The sequence below is a fragment of the Podarcis melisellensis genome (genome assembly GCF_964234715.1).
Source record: "Podarcis melisellensis genome assembly, chromosome: 9".
In the NCBI taxonomy this organism is placed as follows: Eukaryota; Metazoa; Chordata; class Lepidosauria; order Squamata; family Lacertidae; genus Podarcis; species Podarcis melisellensis.
In genome coordinates, this window is record NC_138541.1 from 8,713,711 (window position 1) to 8,739,599 (window position 25,889).

At 47.1% G+C, this 25,889-nt stretch overlaps 1 protein-coding gene across 1 annotated transcript in view; it reads left to right on the top strand.

Annotated features, from left to right (window-relative positions):
- The window catches only part of ADAMTS3 (ADAM metallopeptidase with thrombospondin type 1 motif 3), a 139,271-nt gene that overhangs the window by 107,661 nt on the left and 5,721 nt on the right, over positions 1 to 25,889 (top strand). The window contains exons 19-22 of the mRNA XM_081924812.1: positions 350 to 515; positions 1,622 to 1,754; positions 3,204 to 3,411; positions 10,261 to 10,378. Of these exons, the coding sequence (XP_081780938.1) occupies positions 350 to 515; positions 1,622 to 1,754; positions 3,204 to 3,411; positions 10,261 to 10,378 (625 nt within the window). The remainder of the gene's footprint in view (positions 1 to 349; positions 516 to 1,621; positions 1,755 to 3,203; positions 3,412 to 10,260; positions 10,379 to 25,889) is intronic.

The window sequence follows — 25,889 nt, forward strand, 5'->3', positions numbered from 1 at the left end:
CTGCTCCCACTTCTCAGTCTGATCTGACCATCCCGAACAAGACATCTCCTCAAAACTCATAACACATATCCCATCAGCCTCAGCCAGCACAACCGTGACCATGGATGATGGAGGCTGTAGTCCACTAATATCAGGAGGGCATCAGGTTGGGGAAGGCTGCCCTCAACACTACCAGCCACAATAGCAGGGCAACCATCAACTTTTGAGTTAGGTATTTATTTATTTTTTATCACCTGCTAAGCTACAGCAAATACTGTATCTCTGAAAAGAAAAGAAAATTCCTAAAGGAAAGAAGTGCCCATGTTTCCAACTACTGACATTATGTCCCATTTGCTCAACTTTTTTACAGATCATTCCTCGGGACAACGTCACACAGTCGAGCCTAACTTACAAATACATAATCCACGAGGATTCGGTCCCCAACGTCAACAGCAACAATGTACTTCAAGAGGACCTGGATACGTTTGAGTGGGCTTTGAAGAGTTGGTCCCAATGTTCCAAGCCTTGTGGAGGAGGCAAGTCATAGTATTGTCTGGTGCGAGGGAGTAGAAGAATATATTGGAGAACTGTGTGTGTCTTTTTAGTGCCCACACATGCAGGGGTGGAGGAAAGGGTGTGTGGTGGGGGCGGGCCACCCTGGGTGTCACCACTGGGGGGTGTGACAAAATGCTGGGCGGCACGGGGCCTGCAGCGTCTCTCCTAGGAGTGATACGGTGGCTTGAGCACCAATAGGCTCCACGCTGCCCCAAACAGTCCACCTGTTGCCTCCCCATCAGCTGTAGGGTGGCTGAGTGGGAGAAGGTAGGTAGACTTCTTGGAGGTCCAGTGGAGCGTCCTGCCAGAGAATCCTGCCCTGTGGGCAGCTGGCCCCACCCCTGGGTGCAGAGCATGCGTGCCACCCCAGATGCCTGATCGCTTTGCTCCGCCGTTGTGCTCATAAAGAGTTGTATTTGACAGAACCACTGAGTGAGCAGAACAATTTTCACAATGGAATCTCCCTTCCTTCTGCTCCCTCTGTGTGTCCACACCCACATCAAATCTACTCTGGGACTTTCTTCCAACCATCCAAAAAAGAGCTGCAAAATGATCCCATTGAGCACATGGATTGACAATATGGACAGACTAGTTACTTACGAACGAATTGCATATTGACGCAAATCAAGAATGGATAAATTTGAAGAAATTTGGAAGGAATACTTAAGCAATAAGGCGGAAAGTGGTGGGAAGTAGGGGGAGGAGAGGAAATATTGATAAAAAGGTGTTGTTATATATTAGTATATAACAGTATATTAGTACTCAAATCTGAATTGTTAAAATGTGTTATTAGTGTTATTGTGGTTTTTGTTATATGTTTTTTGTGTGGCTGCTGTTTGTATTGAAAAAATGATTAAATAATTTTTTAAAAAAGAGTTGGGATGTTCACAAGGGGGAGAGAGGGAGGGAAATGGTTCCACTGTTGGATTCAGTCCAAAGTAGTTGCAAAGCGCAGTGATCTTCTGTAATAAATTAAAAACTGCACCAAATTCTGCACTTTGAATGACTCTGGAAAGCTGATTGTGTTTGCATTGTACATGTGGGGTTCACCCCCTTTCCTGAATTGTTGTTTGGTTTCCATCCCCAGGTTTCCAAGACACTAAGTATGGGTGCCGCAGGAAGAGTGATAGCAAAATGGTACACCGCAGCTTCTGTGAAGCCAGCAAAAAACCCAAGCCCATTCGTAGGATGTGCAACCTTCAGGAATGTACACAGCCATTGTAAGCATCTGCTCCTTTTCAGTGATGTATTGGCAGCAGCAGTGTGGGATCAAAAAAGCTTTATCCAAGTGGGCATAGAGTCTCTCCTCAGTGAAACAACAGGCAGCCAGATTCAGTGACAGGTCCTGCTAGTTGATTTCCCACAACTTACCAAGGCAGCATATTACCGACAACGGGAAATACATCAAGTGCTAACCCCAAAGCTATAATCCAGCTGTCTTGAAGGCTTTGTTTTGGAATCGGAGATTACACTTTGCTGCCTTTATCTATGTGACAGAAAGAACTTGTCATCCTGCCTGTTAAATCCTGCTCAGAGTAGACCTGTTGAAATTACTGGGCCTAAGAGAGCCATGTTCATTAATTCCAAGGAGTCTACTCTGAGTAGGATCCAGTTATATACACATCAACTACTATCATTATTAGATTTCTATGCAGCAAACTCATACAAAAACATATCCATTCAGTGTCCAGAAGCTCAATTGAAACTGAAACAACTTAAGAAATTAAAAAAAGAGCACAATACATTAAAGAAACAAAAATACATACCATATTTTTCGCCCCATAGGACGTACTTTTTCCCCTCCAAAAATGAAGGGGAAATGTGTGTGCATCCTATGGGGCGAATGCAGGCTTTCGCTGAAGCCTGGAGAGCGAGAGGCGTCGGTGCGCACCTACCCCTCTTTCTCTCCAGACTTCGTGCACCTCTCCGCAAGGCGCGGGAGCCCTGCACTGGGCTCCCGCTGCTTGCAGAGAGTTGCCTGCATGAGGAAGGCTGGGCGCGCTGAGCCCAACGCGCCCAGACTTCGCGCACCTCTCCGCAAGGCGCAAGAGCCCTGCGCTGGGCTCCCGCTGCTTGCGGAGAGTTGCCTGTTCTGGGGGCTGGGGTCGGGGGAAGCTCGGGCTTCCCCCACCCCAGCCCCGCACCTGGGGAGGAAATATTTTTTCCCCTTTATTCCCCCCCCCAAAAAAAACCCTAGGTGCGCCTTATGGGATGGTGCGTCCTATAGGGCGAAAAATACAGTATATGGGTCATGGAATCGTAGAGTTGGAAGGTACCCAAGAGTTGCCTAGTCCAAGTCCCTGCAATAAAGGAATCACAACTATAGCATCCTTGACAGGTGGCCATCTGACCTCTGTTTAACGCCCCCCCCCCTTGAAGGAAGGTGTACCATCTTCCGAGATGGTCCATTCTATTGATGGACACCTGACAAAAATGTTCTAATCATGACCAATCATTTTCGCAAGAAGGTTTTCTAAAAGAGCCAAGTCTAAAGTTGTTGCCTGAAGATCTTTACAGGTGATGCAAGCTAGATTTCCTAGTTTCCTTACAACAGTGAAAGCCAACGGCAATAATATTTGTGCCGTGTGCAGATCAATCCTGGGTAGAGTTAGTGTTTTGCACTAGTTAGTGTATTCCTATTTAATGCTCTTCTCTCTGCCCCATCTCAGCTGGGTATCAGAAGAATGGGAGCATTGCACCAAAACCTGTGGGACCTCTGGTTATCAGATCCGAACCGTGCGCTGCATCCAGCCTCTCCACGATGGTGCAAATCGCTCCGTCCATTTCAAGTACTGTAGTGGGGATCGCCCTGAGAGCCGTCGGCCATGCAACAGGACACCGTGCCCTGCTCAGTGGAAAACCTGGCCCTGGAGTCCAGTAAGCAAACCGGGTCTTCTTCTATGTTTCATCAACCATTATGGGCGCAGGTAGCCAAAAACAAAAAAACCCACCTCTGGGTTAAAAAGCCCAGGACACCTACAGTATACTTCATTTTGCAATAATGGAGAGAGGTTATTGACCAGCAGGCCCTCCAACAAAATGTTGTAGCATGGAGTGTATCGGTTCAAGATCCCAGCCATTCCACAGCCATTTTCTTCCTTCCCCCTCAGTTTTCCATTCCCATGAAATTCAGTCCATTGATCTTGCTTTGCCATCGCTGGGCTGTTCTTTGGGGCAGGGACCCCCCCCCCCGGCGAGAGATTTCCCTAGGAGGTTAAGTTAGAAGCCTCATGACCCCCCCCCCCAAAAAATATCCTGGTGATACATCACTCTTTTGTGTGGGTTGTGGGTGATTTCTTCCCCCAAATAATGATTTTTTCTTAATTAATTTTGTATCATCCATAGATCTCAAGGCAGTTCACAACATAAAAATACAAGATAAAAAACACAAAATGGCTGATAAATCCAAAAACAAACCAGTAACCCCTGTCAGGAGTTCAGCCTAACTCGAGTAGGACCCTGGCAGAGACGCAGGCCCGACTGGCATGTTCTCTCTCTCCTGGTCTTTCGTTTGGGAGCTTCAACAGCTTTCTTCAGCCTGAACATCACAGTGACCAATGCTAACCGACACTGGCGCACTTAGGGATATGCAGAGTTTGCGCAGTTCACATGACAGACCTCAGCAACTCAGCATTTTGGCTAATCTACTTTATTTATATATAAACTCTGAGAATAATTAGGCTTAATTGATTAACGGCCCCAATTAAGCGCAACTCCTTCTATGGCTGTCCGGCACTCTTCCGTCGCGACCTCTGCTCAGGTCCTCCTCCGGCAGCCGCAAGTTTGCAGAGTAAAAACACAGCGGAACAACTGTTGCTTCAAAACCATCCAAACACACGAAGCGTTAGTGTGCTTATTTATTTATCAGTCCTTTATTGCAGCAGAATATTTACAGCTCAGCATTTCTCGGATTCTCCTGGGCTGCTAGCAGCCATGGCCACCGTCTCCCTCGGGAACAGAGACGGAACAGTGAGAAAAAACTCCTCCCTCTTTCTGAGTCACGCGACAGGAATTGAGGGACGTCACACAGAACTCTTTAACCCTGTGAGTTCTGAAAGCACTAACACCCCCTCTTCCCTCCATTCCTGAGGTGACTTGGGTGTTTACCTCTCCAGACTTCTGTGAGATCAATCCCATCCCCAATGCCTTGCGCCCTCCCTTGGCGTACCTGTTGGGCATTTGTGGAATTACCTCACAACTCTCAGATTCGCACTGTGCGAAACTTACCCACGCACCTGTGGCCTGGTACCTCTCTGGTGGGATACCTTTAGTTGTGCGACTGGACCTCCTAGGCACAAACTCAGGTGTTCCCTCTGACTCACTTTGATCAGCAGGTGTGTCCTCTGCATCATGGGATTCCCCCTCTGACTTAAAGCGTCTTCGAATCCTCTCCATTACGCTCACAGGAGAACCAGGCTCACTTTTGGGCACTCTCTTAACAACTTGTGGAGATGCCACATCCTGCTCCTGACCCTGGTCAGTGACCTGGTCGTCATCAGCAGCCTCAGCCTCTCTTTCCTCCTCATCAGAACTGTCTTCTGGATCAGAGAGACATTCTGAAAGAACATCACGCCTGACAGGAGTCTTTGACTTTACATCCTCCTCACAGAACTCAGCGTGTTTACTGATCAGCACCTTACTCTGATCACCTGACGGGTAAGCAATGCACGGGCTTCTGGCTCATACCCACAGAAGATCATTTTCTGGAACTTGGCTCCATCTGGCCCTCGCAAAGCCTCAGGCACAGGGATAATCGCAGATGAACCAAACCTGCGCAGAAAGTGAATCTGGGGTTTGCGGCCATTCAACAGAGAAAACGGAGTGTCACCTACCAGCGAATTGTAGGTCCTATTCCAGGTGAAGCACACGGCTTTAGCCGCCTCCAGCCAAAACTTAGGAGGTAACTCAGACTCTGCAAGCATCACCTGTGCTGCCTGAACCAGAGCTCCACTCCTCAGCTCTGCCACCCCCCTCTGATTGGGTGAAGTAACTGTGTGACGTATCCCTTTCTCGTGAAAGAACTTCTGCAAAGCAGAACCAGTGTACTTAGCATTTCTGTCACTGATGATCGCTTGCACTCTGGTGGAGAACCTTAGTTCTACTCCCTCAATCCAGCTCCTGATCAGCTGTGCTGCATCCTCCTTGGATCTGAGACCATGACTCCAGGAATTCTGAGAAAAATCATCCAGAAAAGTCAGCAGATACCTGGCCCCCCCTAGACTCTGTTCCTTGACAGGATGGAACAGATCTATGTGTACCAGCTCAAAAGGTTTGGTGGCAACCCGTTCCACTTTTGGGTAACTGCACCCTCTCACCTTTGCCTGCTTGCAAGTGTCACAATTAATGGCACTTCCACAAACTTTAATTTTGCAACCTGCAACAACCTCAGGTAACACCTGCAAATCCTCTAAAGGATTGTGAATCGTTCTCTGATGCCATGCGCATGCACATGTGGCATGAGCGGGAACTGTAGTACGCTGGTTGGGAACTGTAGCACGCAACGCCTGTGCTTTCTCAACCTTCCCCTCACCCCCAAGAGACGTCTTAAGAATGAAAAGATCATTCTGCCCCTTCTTAACCTTGGCCAGTAACCTCCCCCCTCTGGAGATTGTGCAAACATCATTTTCAAAACAAACTTTGAACCCCTTACTTAACAAATAAGGCACAGATAACAAACAGTGATGCACCCCTGGAACAATACAAAAATCCACCGCCTCCTGCAAAACAGAAAGATAGGCATTAGCGAACTTAGTGATTTTCGATCTCTGTCCATTCGCGAACTTAACAGTTTGTCCCTTTGAAACTGCCGTGCAATTCCACATCTCGACTGCAGGGGTCTCTGGAACCATGTTGCGGTTAGCTGCAGAGTCGATTACAAAGCTTAGTTCAGTGTCTCTCTCAGAGCTGTCCTCAAACATTGCCATAGCAACAAAAGTCTCGCTGCCCCCTCCCACTGGGCGTCTGCAGCAGTTTTCTCTGGTTGCCATGTCAACCAACTCCCCCTTGTTCAGGACCTTGTCAGCTTCAGTAGAAGCAACTTCCTCTGTTGCCTTGGAGACCGGACTGGCCTCTGCTTTCCCACGCAACTCTTTGGGGCTTATCTTGACTTTTCGCAGGTGGCCGGCCTTGAAGCGTCTAGCTCTCCGCAGCTTCCCAGACCTCTGCGCACGACGAAAACAACCTTTGGGTGCCTTTGGAAAACAAGCCGTTTCTGAGCTTTCACCGCTCACTGCCCCCCCACTGCTCTCAGGGCTCCCAGGACGTTTTCCTGCACCCCCTCTGGTGGGTAAAGGGCTCCCAACGCTCGGCCTCTGGCCTGGCTCCTCACACAGGCACGGTGCAGCATTCGTACAGCTGCCAGCAATTGTCCCTTCGTCCCCCTCTGGGGGCCCACAGCTTCCCTCAGCTGTGTGTTGGCTCTCAAGAATGTGCCCAGCGCCATCTTGCCTCTCCCCTTCTGATGCAGCCACATCTTGGCCCTTGCTTCCCACTCCCGCTTCACAAGCCTCATGGAGTGCCAGCCAAGCAACCTCAGGCCTCTCAGCATCTAGGACAATAGGCTTCAGCGCATCACTTACATTCACTGCCAGGAAAGCTAGCACACACTCTTCAGCTTCACTCAGCTCTGTAGCTGCTCCAGCCGCTTTCTGTAGTGGCTGGACTGCCTCCCAAAGGCTTTCTCCGACCAATAACAGTTCTACGTGGAGGCTCCACGTCCACCAGCCTTCGCGCGTCAGCTTTTCACATGGTAGCTTAAGCTCAAAACCATGCTTCTGGAACTGCGCCATCCTCTCCCGTTCTCCCAAGGTGCCCATTAAGCTGTACTCACTCAGTGCTCAGTGCTCAGTACCAGCTCCTCCGGCTCTCCCTTGCTTGGAGTAACGATTCCAGCTGCTTTTAGCTCTCAGCTGCTTCTCAGCGTCAGCTCCTCTGCCTCAGAATGCAGCATCAGGCAAAACTCAGAACGCAGACCTCCGCTTTCGGTAGCGTTCTCCAGCTGACCCAGCTGACTTCAAAGCATTCCAGCAACAGTTTTACAAGCGGTAATTAGGTCCATAACCTCTGAGAATAATTAGGCTTAATTGATTTACGGCCCCAATTAAGCGCAACTCCTTCTATGGCTGTCCGGCACTCTTCCGTCGCGACCTCTGCTCAGGTCCTCCTCCGGCAGCCGCAAGTTTGCAGAGTAAAAACACAGCGGAACAACTGTTGCTTCAAAACCATCCAAACACACGAAGCGTTAGTGTGCTTATTTATTTATCAGTCCTTTATTGCAGCAGAATATTTACAGCTCAGCATTTCTCGGATTCTCCTGGGCTGCTAGCAGCCATGGCCACCGTCTCCCTCGGGAACAGAGACGGAACAGTGAGAAAAAACTCCTCCCGCTTTCTGAGTCACGCGACAGGAATTGAGGGACGTCACACAGAACTCTTTAACCCTGTGAGTTCTGAAAGCACTAACATAAACATACACAGAGCACTGCAACATGGCTCCCTCTATCTCAAGCATCAAACAGCAAAGAGAATGAACAAAGGACAATAGTCCCACTTCACGGAATACAGTAACACAAACATCCTGTCTCCGTCACTTCCCACTTTGTGGAGTCAAAACATAGCGTCATGTGAAAGACAAAAATCCCATGACTGCAATCATGGAGCAGGAATTCTAACAACCCCCACCCACTCACAACTTGAACACTGGAAATAGAGGGAATTATATTTGTCTAATTACACACAAACTCATGAGTCATCTTGAATCAGACCAAAGACCCAACTAAGTCCAACATCCTGTTTCTCAGGGTAATCAACCAGGTGCCACAGTGGGATGCCCACAAGCAGAGAATCCCCTTTAAATTGAGATAAATGAAAGAAAGAAAAATATGCCTCTCAACAGAAAAGTTTCATTTAGCCATCATGGATAAAAGCCATTGTACTAGCAGGAACTTCTAACAACCTTCACGTCTAAAACCTCCAAGGGCTTCTGGTCTTGCAACAATGGTGGTTAAGCAGTTTGAAACTTGTTGGCATTGAAAATGTGAGCATGCTTCAACCAAAGGCACAGTTGATACAGGGCTGCCTCTTGCTAAAATACTGTATATAATAAACTAGAATCATCCATCACTTTGTCATATTTTCGGACTCAAACAAAATCTGGACATGCACCCAATTAACGTGTGCTAATTTCAAGGTCTGTTGTTTGATTTCATTTCCTAGATGATGAGTGTTGTTTGTATGGCTATATATCATTCTTTTTTTCAAAAGAAAGGGAAAAGTACCCCTTACAACACTATTGTGTGGCAAGGAAAGGCAGGAGAAAATATTTTAAATAAATTATGAGCAAGCCTCTAAACTTCAAGGATGTTCTCTTAGTGCTACCTAGATCACATTTTAATAATTGTGAGAATGGATACCTGCTTCTGGATGCAAGCAAAGCAGAACTGTAGTGTTTACTGCTGCTGTTTTTACCCGCTATGGATTTTAGTCCTGTGCCAAACATCTATCCTGTGCGGGTTTCTTTTACCATTGCCCACCAGTTAACAGGAAAAGAAATTGCATTTGAAAATTAACAGAAGGGCAGGAAAATTCAGTGACATTCTCATCAGTAGAGTCCAGGGCTTTTGTCACATTAGTCTTACCTTCAAGATTTTAGTGCTGTTTGAAACATCTATCCTGTGTGGGTTTCTTTTACCATTGCCCACCAGTTAACGGGAAAAGAAATTGCATTTGAAAATTAACAGAAGGGCGGAAAAAATCAGTGGCATTCTCATCAGTGGAGTCCAGGGCTTTTGTCACATTAGTCTTACTTTCAAGATGGTTGAGAGATGTTCACAAGTATCTTTCCTTCCTTCTTTCCTTTCTTCAAATCATCTCAGCCTTCCCAGATGCTTTCAATCAAAGCCCAGGGGAGGGCATCATAGGTACCTCCATCCACAGGGTTTTTTTCAAATCAGGAAGCACAGACAGCCAGGGAGGCTGCAGAATATTTGGGGGGAAATGTTTCCTTGAAAGAAAACCTCAGCTGCCTTGCAACAACAGGCTAAACTCTAAACTCCATGCTCACCAAAATTCTAAACAAAATCTCAAGTGTCCTGAGAATGAGGCAGTAAAACGGGAGCTTCTTTTGCAGAGGAAGAAAGCTTTTGAGAAACTGAGGGGCAGATTTTGGCTCAGGGGTAATTGGTTTTAGAGCCCATCAACGTGCATGGCTGTTTTGCAGCATAGCATAGGCCAGAAATTGTAGTTTCCAATTAAACACTGGCTAACCACAGAGTAGAAGGAGAATTGGGAAGGTTGAGGTTACTAGCAAATGAATGGTTGATGGGTAATGCTGAGTTAACAGAGCACTCATGAAGCATGCTTCTCCTTCCTTTAAAGGTCGGCTTGCAATGTCATGCATGTCCATATTTTGGCAAATGGTTTTGGTTTAACCAGGACAAGGTAGCAAAGAGACAGCATTGCATCAGTGCTACAATCTGGCTTTACCTGTGGAGCAGCTGGAGGTAGCTGTTCAACCAGGCAATGTGTCGTTTATTGGGAAAGGCAGAAAGGGGCAGTCCCAAATCTGGTCGGATTTTGGCATTTTCAAAGAGAGTTTCATCCTTCCAGCTCCAGCAGCAGCAATGCAGCCACCTGTACAACTCCCTTCCTCATTTGGTTAAGGATATGTGTGCAGAAGTCTCCATGGTTTCTCTTATCCATAGTGCCTTGTTGCTTTTTATCCATATAGTGTTCTGTGACCTGCGGTGAAGGAACAGAGTCCAGGCAAGTCTTATGCCGCGCTGGCGACCAATGCAATGGAGAGAAGCCAGAATCCGTGAGGGTTTGCAAGCTCGCCCCCTGCAATGGTAAGCAAAAGGTTGTCCTCTAACTGTGTCAGGATTGGATCGTTCCAGGTTCTGGAATTCTGGCAACATCTGGAATTTGGTGCAAAGCAAGGGGAATGCTCTGAGAGTTGCTCCGGTTTGATGCAGAACAGATCTTCCCATTTCTGTGTACCATGCTATGAAAATTCCACAGGTGGGTTTCCCATTAATTTAGAACTAAAGTTATTGGTGGGGGCCTGCCAGATGTTGTTGGACTACAAGTCCCATCACTGATGGACACTGGCTAGGATGGCTCAGCCTGATGGGGACTGAAGTCTGACAACATCCAGAGGTCATTCTGTCCACTATCCCTGATTTGGAACACAGAGCATATAGCCAGCTTGTTAGGGGAGGTATTCTCACTGGGAAAACAGTGGCAGGGAAGGGTTAAAACAACAACAACAACAACAACCCTGAATTGCTTGCTTCCCAGGCCTTTTTTACCCCAAATTTTTTTATTAAAGTTTGAAATAAAATATACCAAGGTTAATATCAAACATCCAATATATTTTTATGAAAGATAAAAAAACTAATCTAAATAAAAACATGAACCAAAAGGAGAAAAAGAAAGTAGACTGAGAAATAAAGAAAAAAGAGAACTTCCAATTCTTCGTCTGTCGGCTATACGTAAAAAATAATTCAAGACATCCACCCCAACAACTCTACTTTCTATAAACCAATTATTTTCTTCAATCCTCAAACCCAGATATCATAAGTTTATTTTTCACGCGAAAAGTTTCTGATCTTTAGTAAATATTGACAAAGATTGTTTCCTCTGATTAAACACATCAGCTTCGGCATATCAGCTGAGTCCAATAATTTTAACAACCGTTCTTCCACGATAGGTAACGATGAATGCATGCATCCCAGTCCGGATGAATTTGCACACCCTGCGAGTGGCATGTGATGTAACAGAAAGAGATAGAAGCAACATGAAATACCTGGTTAGCAGAAAATTCTGCTGCTCTAAAAGCCTGGTGCACAGTGCTCTTCTTGTAAAAATGAATAAATGAATGAGATGCTGGCACTCCACCGTCAGAGGCTGTATGCTTCTGAATGCCAATTCCTTGGTACCTGAAGGGAAAGTGCTGTTGCTCTCTGGTCCTGCTTGGAGGCTTGCACCAGAGCTTCTGTTTGGCTGCTGTGAGAAAGGATGCTATACCAAATGGTCCACCAGGCATCAAACTCCATTAGTGTTGGTTTTGCATGTTCCTGGGTTGAGGAGGGCATTTCAGAAGGGTACCACTATTGATAAGGTCCTCTCACAAGTTGCCATATATCTTAGCTCAGAGAACCATGGCGTGGTGAGAAGGATATCCCCTGGTGATATTAAAGTCTGGGCAGATGAATAAGAGAGCAGGCAGTCTTTCAGGTATCTATTTCCCAAGCTTCTTAGGACTTTATACTAGTATACTAGTATTATTCATTTCATTTCTATACCACTATATATTTTAAAGAACAAATCCCAAAGCAGTTTACAGCACATTGTTGTTGTTGTTTAGTCATTTAGTCATGTCTGACTCTTCATGACCCCATGGACCAGAGCACACCAGGCACTTCTGTCTTCCACTGCCTCCCGCAGTTTGGTCAGATTCATGTTGGTAGCTTCAAGAACACTGTCCAACCATCTCGTCCTCTGTCATCCCCTTCTCCTTGTGCCTTCCATCTTTCCAAACATCAGGGTCTTTTCCAGGGAGTCTTTTCTTCTCATGAGGTGGCCAAAGTATTGGAGCCTCAGCTTCAGGACCCGTCCTTCCAGTGAGCACTCAGGGCTGATTCGCTTTAGAAAATTCCCTTAGAGCACATTAAAATGGCAAATAAAGCAATCCAGAATAAAACAAACACAAGCTTTGAGGAAAATATTTCAGATCCTTCTCTAAGTGACATTTTGCTTTCGCCATTCTCCAGCCTGGCATGCAGAGATCTCCGCATGGTTGTAATTGGACCTGTTGCAAAATGTGCCTGGCGCCTGTCTAATTTCTAACACTGTATTCCCGCAATGCTAATTTTATTTTCTCCAACCTCTTTCCCATTGGCCTTACAATAGAGAAAAGGAGAAAATGTTGCAGCATTGAAGCCTAACGGCAATCAAAACAAGCACTTTAAATTTAGCTCAGTAGAATTTTGGCAGTCAGAGCAATCAACACCAGCGTTGCATTTGGGAGGTGAGCTTCCAACTGCAGCTTCCGAACCACTCTCAAAGCCAGTCCTACATAGAGTGAGTTGCAACAATTCAACAGAGAAATTACCAGCTCTTAAACTACAGCAGCTTTCACATGAAACTTTACAAAGTCTGATGCCTGTTGTATTCACTAGAGACACTAGAGGGAAGCAAAGATGTATCTGTTAGCTGAGGGTGGAAACACATGGAGGTTTTCATTGGTATAAAATGGCATTTCGCCTTATATCTCAAGCCCTGTCGGAAAGAACAGTGCTTCCAATACAATATTATAAGGGAGCCATATTCATTTTTGGCTCAGAGTAAAGAAGGGGCAGGCAGTACAACACCACAGGATTATTTCCAGGTCCATCCCAAGGTGTCATGGACAGTTTTGCGAGACCACTCTTGCCTCTTCCTTCCTCAGCTACAATGAGGCTCATGACCAAATGTAAGAAGGAGAAGGTTTTCTACCGTGGGAACCTGGTGAATAAGAAATGGATGCCTAGATTATGTGTAGTCCATCTAAAAGTCCCCAAAAAACCAACCCCCAGGAACCTGTGAGTACGCAACTCAGAGTTGGTACTGATGTGCTCAAAAGTAGACTTTTTTTAGAAAATGAAACAAAACTTTGCACTGCTATACTTGGATCGATCTGCCCCACCATGAAATGCATGTGATAGTTTATTGAACAGGTAATAAACATGGGGTGACTTTGGGGACCTTTGTGAATACAGTGGGACCTTGGTTTTCGAACTTAATTGGTTCCAGGAGTCCATTCGATTCCCAAAACTGTTCAAGAACCAAGGCATGGCTTCCGATTGGCTGCAGCAACTTCCTGCACTCAATCAGAAGCCGTGGAACGTTCCAAAAAACGATCGCAAACCAGAACACTTCCGGTTTTGCGGCCTTCGGGAGCCGATTTCTTTGGGAGCCAAGCCGTTCAAGTACCAAGGTACCTTTGCAGTTTAGAATTGCATTTGCTGCACCAGACAACTAAAAGCTTCTCTGAGGTGATAAGTTTTTTTACAAGTAGGAACAGTTTTAAAAAATGGCATTTCTCAATCACGGTCAGAAGTGGTACAGCCTCCCTCCTCTTTCGCTTTAGGGTTTTTCTACAACCACCTCATTCTGTTGCAAGTTGCAGATCAGGCCAAAGTGACAAAGTGTTCAGCAGCTATAACATAAGGATGACATTTGGCAAAACAAGAACAACACATCTCTGGTGCCCCCAGTGGCGTAGCATGGAGGTGCAGGGGGGGCCGGCCGCACCAGGCGCAACATCTGGGGGTTAGGGTTAGGGGGCGCAAATCCACGGGTTAGGGGGCGCAATCCACGGGTTAGGGGGCACAAATTACTTGCCTTGCCCCGGGTGCTGACAACCCACGCTACGCCACTGGGTGCCCCTCCGCATATTGGAAACCCAGTGCAAAGATTTGTGCTTCAGTGGTAGTAGCTGCTGTAGTTTAGATATCATCTTAGAAGTTTTCAGCCTCGGATTTGTTGCACTTCTGATGAAATTCCTATAGCTGTTTTGTGTTTATGGAGCACGGCAATCTGTTCTTGTGTGTAGCAGAAATGGTTGTTATCATAAGATTTGAGTGGGTAATTCCATGGTTTCACGTGGTTTCATGCATGTGAAGGGCTTCAAACAGGCTAAAAATGCAGTTATGAGCCTTTGGGTAATAGCATCCTTACCAGAAGGCTGATAATTCTCTCACCTCAATCTCTCCTGGGGAGAGCCACACTTTTTCTTCCTCCTACACCCCTTCTCCAATGTAAGCTAATGGATAGATCTCTCCCAGGGAAAAGAAGCTGTGTCCCCCAAAATACAAGCAGAAGTCCCCTCCCCATGACCCCTAGGAATCATGATCCTTACTGGATGGTAACACTTTCACCACTCCCATCTTTCTTGGGGTCCCATGCTCCATTTCCCACCCCACCTACTAGAATTACGATTTTCCCTCCCTCCGATATAAAAGTTTACCCTTGTGAGTGACCCACTGCAGCTATTCTTCTGAAACTTAGCAGGCTCGGTCTCCTTTGAAGAGGTGAGTATTCCTGCAAAGTATATCCAGTTCCATCAGAAAAAATAGAAAAGTAAAAAAGTAAAGGTCTTCTGCATGAACACCCCTGGGTAAATCTGCCTACAATTTGGCAGGCTTAATCCACTTGGGATAGACTCTTATGCCTGCAAGTTTTATTTGCTTCTGTGAAAAGAGAAAATAGTTCTATCTGTTTTTAGATTTCCGATACAGTGGTACCTCAGGTTACATACTTAATTCATTTCGGAGGTCTGTTCTTAACCTGAAGCTGTTCTTAACCTGAAGCACCACTTTAGCTAATGGGGCCTCCTGCTGCTGCCAGGCCGCTGAAGCACGATTTCTGTTCTCATCCTGAAGCAAAGTTTTTAACCCGAGGTAATATTTCTGGGTTAGTGGAGTCTCTAACCTGAAGTATATGTAACCTGAAGTGTATGTAACCCGAGGTACCATTGTATTGTTGAATGGGAAGGTGAAAGCGGGCTTCACTTTTAATAGATCTAAGTCCATCTCAAATAAGGAGACACACTGGAAAAACACAGAGTGCCTCTGAAACAGATCAGGCAACTTCCTGAAGCTCTAGAAGCAGATAAATACTAATGGATGAACACCCCTAGTCTTTGCAGAACTTCCCAACTCCTGTCTCATTTGCCCCAGGATTTTGCCCAGGGACAAATTGAGGGTGAGGATGGGACCATCCAGGCGTTTTGCCTCATGCATGAAACACCATCAGGTATATAGCTTAGGCAGAGTGTCTAAGTCACAGTTACAACCGGTGTCCACACTGGGAACTCTTGCATGCAGTGTGAAAAAAGATAAGCTAATTTATGCATTGAAAACTTTTCAGTAACTTTTTTTAGCAAATGCAACCTTGGCACCGTTTTGGGAGGGGCGAAAGTTTGCATCCGTATGTTAGTCAGCTGTGGGCGGCTGAGATCACAATATAAAGATGAATTGCACTTGTCGGAAAAGGTTGCAGTGCATACAGCTGTTCTGTAAAACTGCAGTATAAATAGAAACGCAGGACCAAGAGTGAATATTTGTTGTTTCCTATAAAAAGGCAGACTTCGAACTAGATAAAGACAGTAACTATCCATTCTGTACATCTTTGTGTTTATAATTCCGTAACGCTTTTTCGTATGCCAAATGTTCTGCAATTCAAGTTTCAGTGCCTCTGACACACACACAATTTGGGAAGTAATTATAAAATGTCTTATAAGCAGGTAGGCTTATGAAAGAGCCCAATTCTCGCAGGTAAGTTAACCATGCCATCAAATGTTGTTGTTTAGTCATTTAGTCGTGTCCCCATGGACCAGAGCATGCCATGACCCCATGGACCAGAGCATGCCAGGCACTCCTGTCTTCCACTGCCTTCCGCAGATGGTCAAACTCATGCTGGTAGCTTTGAGAACACTGTCCAACCATCTCGTCCTCTGTTGTCCCCTTCTCCTCGTGCCCTCCATCTTTCCCAGCATCAGGGTCTTTTCCAGGGAGTCTTCTCTTCTCATGAGGTGGCCAAAGTCTTGGAGCCTCAGCTTGTTCATAAACAAAGAAAACTTGATGTTCTCCTGACTCCTCCTTCCTGGTCTTTGTTGTTGTTGTTGTTTAGTCGTTTAGTCGTGTCTGACTCTTGGTGACCCCATCGACCAGAGCATGCCAGGCACTCCTGTCTTCTACTGCCTCCTGCAGTTTGGTCAAACTCATGCTGGTAGCTTCAACAACACTGTCCAACCTTCTCGTCCTCTATTGTCCCCTTCTCCTTGTGCCCTCCATCTTTCCCAGCATCAGGGTCTTTTCCAGGGAGTCTTCTCTTCTCATGAGGTGGCCAAAGTCTTGGAGCCTCAGCTTCAGGACCTGTCCTTCCAGTGAGCACTCAGGGCTGATTTCCTTCAGAATGGAGAGGTTTGATCTTCCTGCTGTCCATGGGACTCTCAAGAGTCTCCTCCAGCACCATAATTCAAAAGCACCGATTCTTCGGTGATCAGCCTTCTTTCTGGTCCAGCTCTCACTTCCATACATCACTACTGGGAAAACCATAGCATTAACTATACGGACCTTATGCCATCAAATACTGTCTACTCAAAAGTGCATCCAACTGAGTTCAATGAGGCTTACTCCCAGGTATGCAGACCTGTAAATTACTGATTTATTTATTGAATACTTTTTCTATACTTAATATACAGGCAATCTTCATTTTGCACAGAGGTTACATTCCCACCCTGCCTCCATTCTGCCAGTTTAGGGACATTTTAAGTTCACCTGTGCGCCCATGCACAGTCATGTGCCAGTCATCAGGGCCGTAGCCAGGGAGTGGTGAGGAAGGCCCCCGCCAGGGATGCAAACAAGGGAGACACACAAAATCAGCTTTAAAATATGTCCATAAATATGTTTATAAATAAAAAAAATGACTATTGCCTCATAAGAAAAGGTTTTAAACAAAGGGTCCTTATATGATATGTGGGGCCCTGTTTTCCACTATTTTTTTTTCTGTGCCACATTCCTTTTCCATGGCTAGGAGGCGCAATCTGGACGATTCTGATAGGGGCGCAAGATCACCTACCTACGGCCCTGCCAATCATATGTGCATAAATCAGTCATTGCCTGTATAAAACAACTCTAAGTGTTGCACCTCTTTAATCTTCTACCCTCGGGCAGGAGATATAGAAGTATAATCAGTCGTACCAACAGGCTAAAAAACAGTTTCTATCTGTGGGCTGTTAGGCTGCTGAACGGAAAATAATATAGTGCAACTGACTTTTGGGGTTGGTGTGTCGTGAGACAAGCACACAGAATGGAATGAGAGTGAGTGTTTGTTGGGGGGGGGGAGGCTCAGTTAATTTCATTGTACACAGGTTGTACATTGACAATAAAGGTATTTATTATTATTATTATTATTATTATTATTATTATTATTATTATTTGCTGCAATTTTTAAAAGAAGAAATGCAAATACACACAAATATGTTTTATCTATAAATATATTTGTGCTGAAACACTCAGACGGGATAGCTCGGTAGAACTTGAGATTCTGAATCTCAGGGTTGTTGGTTCAAACCCCACGTTGGGCAAAAAGATTCCTGCATTGCAGGGGGTTGGACTAGATGACCCTTATGGTCCCTTCCAGCTCTATGATTCCATGGATACAACTTATAATAATAATAATTTATTATTTATACCCCGCCCATCTGGCTGGGCTTCCCCAGCTGCTCTGGGCGGCTTCCAAAAATATATATATATATTAAAATACTGTAATACATCAAACATTAAAAGCTTCCCTAAATAGGGCTGCCTTCAGATGTCAAAAGTCTGGTAGTTATTGTTCTCTTTGACATCTGGTGGGAGGGCATTCCACAGGGCGGGTGCCACTACCAAGAAGGCCCTCTGCCTGGTTCCCTGTAACTTGGCTTCTCGCAGTGAGGGAACCGCCAGAAGGCCCTCGGCACTGGACCTCAGTGTCCGGGTAGAACAAGGGGGTGGAGACGCTTCTTCAGGTATACTGGACCGAGGCCATTTAGGGCTTTAAAGGTCAGCACCAACAATTTGAATTGTGCTCAGAAACATACTGGGAGCCAATGTAGGTCTTTCAAGACCAGTGTTATGTGGTCTCGGCCACCGCTCCCAGTCACCAGTCTAGCTGCCTCATTCTGGATTAGTTGTAGTTTCCGGGTCACCTTCAAAGGTAGCCCCACGTAGAGCACATTGCAGTAGTCCAAGCGGGAGATAACCAGAGCGTGCACCACTCTTGCAAAGAAAAGCAATAAAATGTTTGGAAATGCAACAAAGCATTAGAACTGGGTGGAGGGGGAGAATGTGAAGCTCATTGTAGCTTCACAGCAATCCTGAGAGGTAGGTTAGGCAAAGAGTGAGTGACTGGCCTAAGATCAACCCATGAGTTGGTGGCTGAACATGAATTTGAACTCTTCATCTTAGATTGGTGGCCCTGAAAAATTTCTGATTTGTAAAGCTGTAGGCAACTACATTGTTATTTTTAATTACTCAACCATTAAATAATTGCTTGTTAAAATTAATTATGATATCTGTTATGGTTTTCGGCCATTTCTTACCTTATTTACCATTGGCTTGCTTTTATATATTGACATTCCACCCTTCAGTGTAAGGATGCTCCACGTAAAATCAATAAAACAATGAAAGCATATAGCTGTAATAAAACAATGGAGTAAAACAGCAGAGAATGGCAGTGTTAAGACGTGTCATGTCTTTAAAGCCCCAGGAGCAAAGTTTTTAAAGACTATATTTATGGGAAGACATCCACCTGCTTTCCAGGAAATGGCAAAATGATACACTGCCAAGGCGGGAGTCAGGAACAGGTCAGGAATAACTCTCAAGGTGTCAGCGAAGTTAACTCTTTATTCAAGGAAGCAAAACAGCTGAAGCAGGCCTAGTGTGGTGTAGTGGTTAAGAGCGGTAGACTTGTAATCTGGTGAACCGGGTTCACGTCTCCACTCCTCCACATGCAGCTGCTGGGTGACCTTGGGCCAGTCACACTTCTCTGAAGTCTCTCAGCCCCACTCACCTCAGAGAGTGTTTGTTGTGGGGGAGGAAGAGAAAGGAGAATGTTAGCCGCTTTGAGACTCCTTCGGGTAGTGATAAAGTGGGATATCAAATCCAAACTCCTCCTCCTCTTCTTCTTCTTCTTCTTCTTCTTCTTCTGGTGAGTGTGGGAACTCTTCCCAGTAGGTCTTGCCCCAATGAGGCAGTTGCGAGGACTGAAGGTCCCATCCTTCCCACCTCTCCCTAAGTCTCTTCCTCCCTCCTCCTCTTCCCCAGCAATCTGAGACTTCTTCACCTTGTCTGTTTTTGCTGTGCCCTCTTCATACCTCTTCTGGTTCTGAGAGACCAGGAGGAAAGACAGCTGGTGGCAGCAGGAGACGGAGACTCCCTGACTTCTTCAGCAGCCTGGCTTATCTCTGCTTCTTGGTTCCCCTCCTCTCCTGCCTCTCATTCTGGACTGCCCTCTGCCACTGACTCTCCCTTCTCACTAAGCAAACCCTGTTAGTTCTTCAGCTCCTGACACTTCCATTTCCCAGTCTGCTCCTTCTTCTCCCTAAGACCACTCATTGTCATCCCACCACCAATCCTTGGGCTCTGAGCCTTCTTCCCTTGGGGGTTCCCCAACTGGTGCCCTTCACCATTTCTCTATCCAACCAGCCCATGACATCTGCTAATGATGGGGGGGGGGGGGGAGAGAGAGAATTTTGATTCTGTACTCATTTGAGGGTGAGCCTACCTAACATTTTCTGAAAGGGTATGCAAAGTAAAACACAGCAAACTCCTTCAAACTTCACATTTCTACAAATTTTGCAATACAGTTATATGACTAAATGTTGTGCCTAAAAATGCAGGTACTAGAGTAAAGTGTGCATAAAATTTGGTGAAAATAGCATATGAAAATGCACTTTAGCAGGTGAACTTGCATCACAGAAATGCGTGTATTAGACAAAATTGCATACAAAGAAGAAATTGCACTGAAATACTGGCAGATTTTCCCAATGAGATTTTTTAAATTGCAAACCTGTGCAGAAATGTGGAGAGCTTAATTGTAAGTGTGGAAAAATGAGAAGTGGAGGAAAACAAAAATTGACATATTCAACTTTCTCTAATTAGAACATCCTCATCAAATAAATGAGAGACAGCTAAGGGTATTTGCTAATTTCCAGATTTAGCTATTTTCCATTTTAAACCTTCCTTAATACACTTTTTTTCCATTTCTGTGTGAATTAAATCACTTATACTTAATAAGCCATACTGAGTTCAGTGGAATTTACTCCCAGGTTAGTGAGTATAAGGTTCTAGCAAGAAGAGAGGGGACAGCTCTTAAAGCAAGATAGACCTGGGCATTTGAGATAAACATGAAAGTGTCTGCAGAACAGGATAATCCTCAAATATGAAACAGGTCTCTGAGCACAACAGCAGCAGACATAATTGTAAATGGTTTTTTTCCTAGCAAACAAGCGTGTATTCAGGTGGGATTTATTTATTTTTAAATGCACCTCTAATCTCACCTACTGTAGATGCTTCAAGAACTAGGGCTCCCATGGTGGATGCTTAGAGCACTTGATTAAACAAAAAAAAAAAAAAAAACACCTGTTGTTAAGTAAGGGGTAAAATCAGCTTTCTGAAAGAGCTACCAGCAGGCTGCCAGGAGAGGAATAAGAACCTTTAGGTAATTTTAGACTCCAGATTTATTGGTCCTCTCACCCAACTGTGCACAGTCTTTATTTCACTACTTCAAATGTGGTACTGGCTGCATTCAGCGGTTCTCCTGCTCATTCTGCTGAATGGGTCTCTGGTCTTCTGTCCCAAAGTCCTGCCCTGATAGCACCACTGATTCTCATCTATCACCTGCTGCTGAAACCCACTTTCCTAATACATCTGGATTCTGTTCCCCAGAAACAGCACACAAGCAATTTTGTGCACTTCTGGTTCCACATTTTGGCAATCCCTTTGTTGATGTGCCTATGGCTCTTCTCTTCCTCTGCTCCGTCGTCGGTCGTAGTGGGAAGGGAGAAATCAGCCTTGAGCAGTTTTCAAAGCTGAGGTTCAGCAGCCAAGACACAGAGTATAGAGGCATCAAGGGAGCAGGTGGATAGCTCGGTTGGTGAAAGCATGGTGCTGATGATGCCCAGGTCAAAAGTCTGATCCTTGTATGAGATGGATGCATATTCCTGCATTGCAGGGGGTTGGACTAGATCGGTGTTTCCCAAACTTGGGTCTTCAGCTGCTTTTGGACTACAATTCCCATCATCCCTAGCTAGCAGGACCAATGGTTAGGGATGATGGGAACTGTAGTCCAAAAGCAGCTGGAGACCCAGGTTTGGGAGACACTGGACTAGATGATCCTCGGGGTCGCTTCCAACTCTATAATTCTTTGATTCAACGGTAAGCGCCAAGGGCCTTCTGGCAGTTCCCTCACTGCGAGAAGCCAAGTTACAGGGAACCAGGCAGAGGGCCTTATCGGTAGTGGTACCCACCCTGTGGAACACCCTCCCACCAGATGTCAAAGAGAATAACAACTACCAGACTTTTAGATGACATCTGAAGGCAGCTCTGTTTAGGGAAGCTTTTAATGTTTGATGCACTACTGTATTTTAATATTGTGTTGGAAGCAGCCTAGAGTGGCTGGTGAAACCCAGCCAAAAGTGTGGGGTATAAATAATAAATTATTATTATTATTATTATTATTATTATTATTATTATTATTGTCACGGCCACCCAGGACGGGTCCCAGCTCACAAGAGACCTCACTCCGTTGCAGTTTATTTACAGGAAAAGTTTATTGAAGATTTCTGCTTCTCGTACAGTTCAGCATCGTGGCCGTACGTCTGTCACGTTAGACCGCTGAAGTCCCCTCTGACTCCTCCCCTCTTCCACACCAACTTAATAGCCTGGCTCTAGACCACCTCTTCCTCTCCTTTCTTTTCCGCAGGGTCTTCCTGCCCCCCTGGGTTCCCTCTCTCCGTGACTCGCCTGAGGCTGAATCCTCTGCCGCCTCTTCCCCCCTCCTTCTGGCTTTAGGGCCGGGCTCCTCCCCTGAGCTCTCTCCACTTCCGCGCGCCTCTACGTTTGAACTTGGCGCGCGTACGTTGCTGCTGACCTTTCTTTCGACCGCTACACCACCCCTTGTTCCGCTCTCCACCCTTTCCGGCTGAACACCTTGCTCCAACCCCCTTTCTCTGTTCTCTCCTAATCCTGCTCCCTCCGAGAGGCTGACGACTCCACCCCCTTTACTCCGCTCCGGCTGAGACGCCTCTTGCTGCGTCTGTCTTCCACTGGGCTCCTCTCCGCTTCTCCCTTCTCCTCCCTTTTGCTTGATTAAGGTAACCCCCTTTTGAGAATCCTCTGACTCGCTGCTCAGACTCGTGGATTCCCTCAGAATTCCGTCATCTTCTTCCTCATCCTTCTGCCCCTCCTCCCACTCGCTCTCCGTCTCCTCTGTCATCTCCTCCTCTCTCCCAGAAACCCTGACATCCATCCCCCCCTCGAAGCCCCCCCTTCCCCCCTCCCGCTCGCCGGGTGCAGGTTGAGGAAAACGTGGTTCTTCCGGGGTCGGTTCAGGATACAAGTTGTCCACTTCAACGTTCTCCTCTGTCATCTCCGTATATGTGTGTTCGAACTCGGGTTCCCCACCCACAGACCTCACAGTCTCTTCCTCCATCACTGCTTCTCCTGGCGCTGCCTGCCAAGGACCTACCATCCATCTCTGACTCCATGCCTCCCTTGGCTGATCCACCCACCAACAAGGGCCTGTCTCCTCCCCCCCCAGTCTCGGATCCCTGGTCGGGCTTGTTTCGGGCGTATGGCCCTCGGGTGAGGAGAAACCCTCGAACGTGCTGTCTGACAAAGTGGGCGTGAAAAGCCAATCATCAAAATACTCCTCGGGCATGGGCTTGTGCGGAAAAAGTGCATGGAACTCCTCCTTCAACAGGGGTTCGTCCAACGCGTAACCCGGCACCCAGCTATTGGCAGAGGCCGGAGTGCCTTCCCTGGCTAGAAAATATTCAACTCCCTCCTCCCCCCATCTCGAGTCCAGTATCTCTGTGACCTCGTTAAGAGGTTCTGGTCTTGGCGATTCCCCCCCCTCAGGCGCCCTCCTACGTGGCTCTGGGAGTGCTCCTGACTCTTGAAACCTGTGTGGGGTTTTGTAGGGAGTGAGCACCGACCTATGAAAGACCGGGTGCACCCTGGAACCCTCCGGAAGGGCTAGACGAAAAGCCACCGGATTGATCCTAGCCTCAACTTGATATGGCCCTAGCTGCCTGTGTCCTAACTTCTTCTTGGCCAATGACCTGGCCGGCATCGCGTGGGCTGCTAACCACACCCAGTCCCCAATCTGGATGTCCTCTCCCGCCCTCCTGTGCTTATCGGCCTGCACCTTATACGCCTGTTTTGCCAGCTCCAAATGTCTCCGCAGCTCCTCGTGCACCTCTTGCAACTCCGCTGCAAACTGGTCGGCATCTTGAGGCCCCCCCCTCCTGGTGCCGCAAATCTCGGGAAGGTTCTGGGATGACGGCCATTGTTCGCGAAGAAAGGCGTCACCCCGGTGGATGCGTGTTTCGTGTTGTTGTAGGCGAATTCAGCCATCGGCAGATAGTCCACCCACGCCGCAGGTCGCTGGTTGGCGTAGCACCGCAGGTACTGCTGCATGATCGCGTTGACCCTCTCCGCTTGACCGTTGGTTTGTGGATGTCTCGCCGATGTCAGGTTGATTTTGACGTGCAAGATGCCCAGAAGCTTTCGCCAGAAAGTGGAAACAAACTGGCGCCCCCTGTCGGACAAGACGGACTGCGGAAGTCCATGCACTTTGAAGACGTGATCGATGAAGAGCTTTGCGGTCTGTTCTGCCGTCGCCACCTTGGCACAAGGGATGAAATGCGCCATCTTGGTGAACAAGTCCACCACCACTAACACCGCCGTCTTACCTCTGGAGCTGGGCAGGTCCGTAACAAAGTCCAACGCTACCCTCTCCCACGGTTGCTGCGGTGTCTCCAGCGGTTCTAGCAATCCCGCCTGCTTCTGGTGCACTGGTTTGGACCTCTGGCAGATATCACACCTGGCGACGTAGTCCGCCACCTCTCCTCTCATCTGGGGCCACCAAAAGTCTCTAGCCACCAACTCCATCGTCTTCTCTTTGCCGAAATGGCCTGCACTAGGGGCGTCATGCAATTGTTGCAGAACCTTGGCTCGAAGATCGTCGGTGGGCACGTAAAGGGCACCCTTACGAGTCAAAAGTCCATCTTGCAATTGGAACTCATCGTTGTCTCGCGACCCTCCGCGTAGCTCCTCCATCTTGGACTGTGCAAACTGATCCCTTTGCAACGCGCGTCGCACCGCGTCCAGGTCGACTGCGATGGTAGCGCACGTCCACGCCTGCGGTGCGAAAATGTGCTTTGCTGCGATTGGAGCTGCTTCCTCCAAGTATTGCGGCTTTCGGGACAGCGCGTCTGCAATAACATTGGAGTCTCCTGGGATGTATTCTATTTTGAAGTCGAAATCCGCAAAGAACTCCGCCCAGCGCATGTGTCGCTGGGTCTGTAACTTAGCCGTCCGCCAATACTCTAAGTTCTTGTGATCCGTGCGGACTTGCACCGTGTGCTTGGCTCCTATTAAGAAGTGTCGCCACGCTTTGAAAGCTGCATGAATGGCCAACAACTCCCTGTCCCAGATGGTATAATTGCGCTCCGTCTTGCTGAGCTTCCGGGAGTAGAACGCACCCGGTCTCCAGTTGCCTTGTGAATCCTCTTGCAAAAGAACGGCCCCAACCGCTCTGTCTGACGCATCGGTCTCTACCCGCATGGGTCTGCCGGGATTCACGTGGAGCAGCTGCTCTTCGGAGGCGAAAAGACCTTTAAGCGTCCGGAAGGACCGCTCCGCTTGTTCGGTCCAGACGAACTTCTTCTTCTTGGAACTGAGGGTGTCAGTGATAGCCGCCGTCGCGTTCGCAAAACCTTTAATAAACTTGCGGTAAAAATTGGCAAAGCCGATGAACCTCTGGACCTCTTTCCGATTTCGAGGGCTTTTCCAGTCCAACAGCGCTTGAACCTTAGCCCTGTCCATGGCCAGTCCCTCGTCGGACAACTTGTAGCCAAGGAAATCAACCTCTCTGACATCAAACTGGCATTTTTCCAACTTGGCGTACAGCCTGTGGTCCTTCAGCCTCTGCAGGACCTCCCTCACGTCCTTATCGTGATCCTCCGGCGATTCCGAGAAAATCAGGATATCGTCGAGAAAGCAGACACACTTCTTGTAGAGGAGACCTGCTAGCACGTGGTGCATAAATGCTTGAAAAACGTGGCTGCCATTTTGGAGACCGAAAGGCATGACTCTGTATTCGTATGTGCCCAGAGGGGTGAACATGGCGGTCTTCCACTCATCTCCTTTCCGGATGCGGATGAGATTGTAAGCTCCACGTAGGTCCAGCTTGGTGAAAATCTTGCCCCTCCTGACGGTCGCTAAAAGGTCGTCAATCTTGGGCATGGGGAAAGCTTTGGGCTTAGTCAAGCTGTTTATGAACCTGTAATCCACTATAAGCCTTTTTTGGGGCGTGTTTTTCTTCTTCACAAAGAACACAGGGCTGCCACCCGCTGCTTTAGATTCCTGGATGAAACCTCGCTTGAGGTTATGGTCTATGAACTCCCGAAGCTCTTGCATCTCGTCTTCCGACATGGAGTACAGCTTGGCAGCAGGCAGTTGCGCCCCTGGCACTAAATCAATCGCGCAGTCGTAAGGTCTGTGAGGCGGCAACTTGTCAGCTTCCTTCTCACAGAAAACCTCC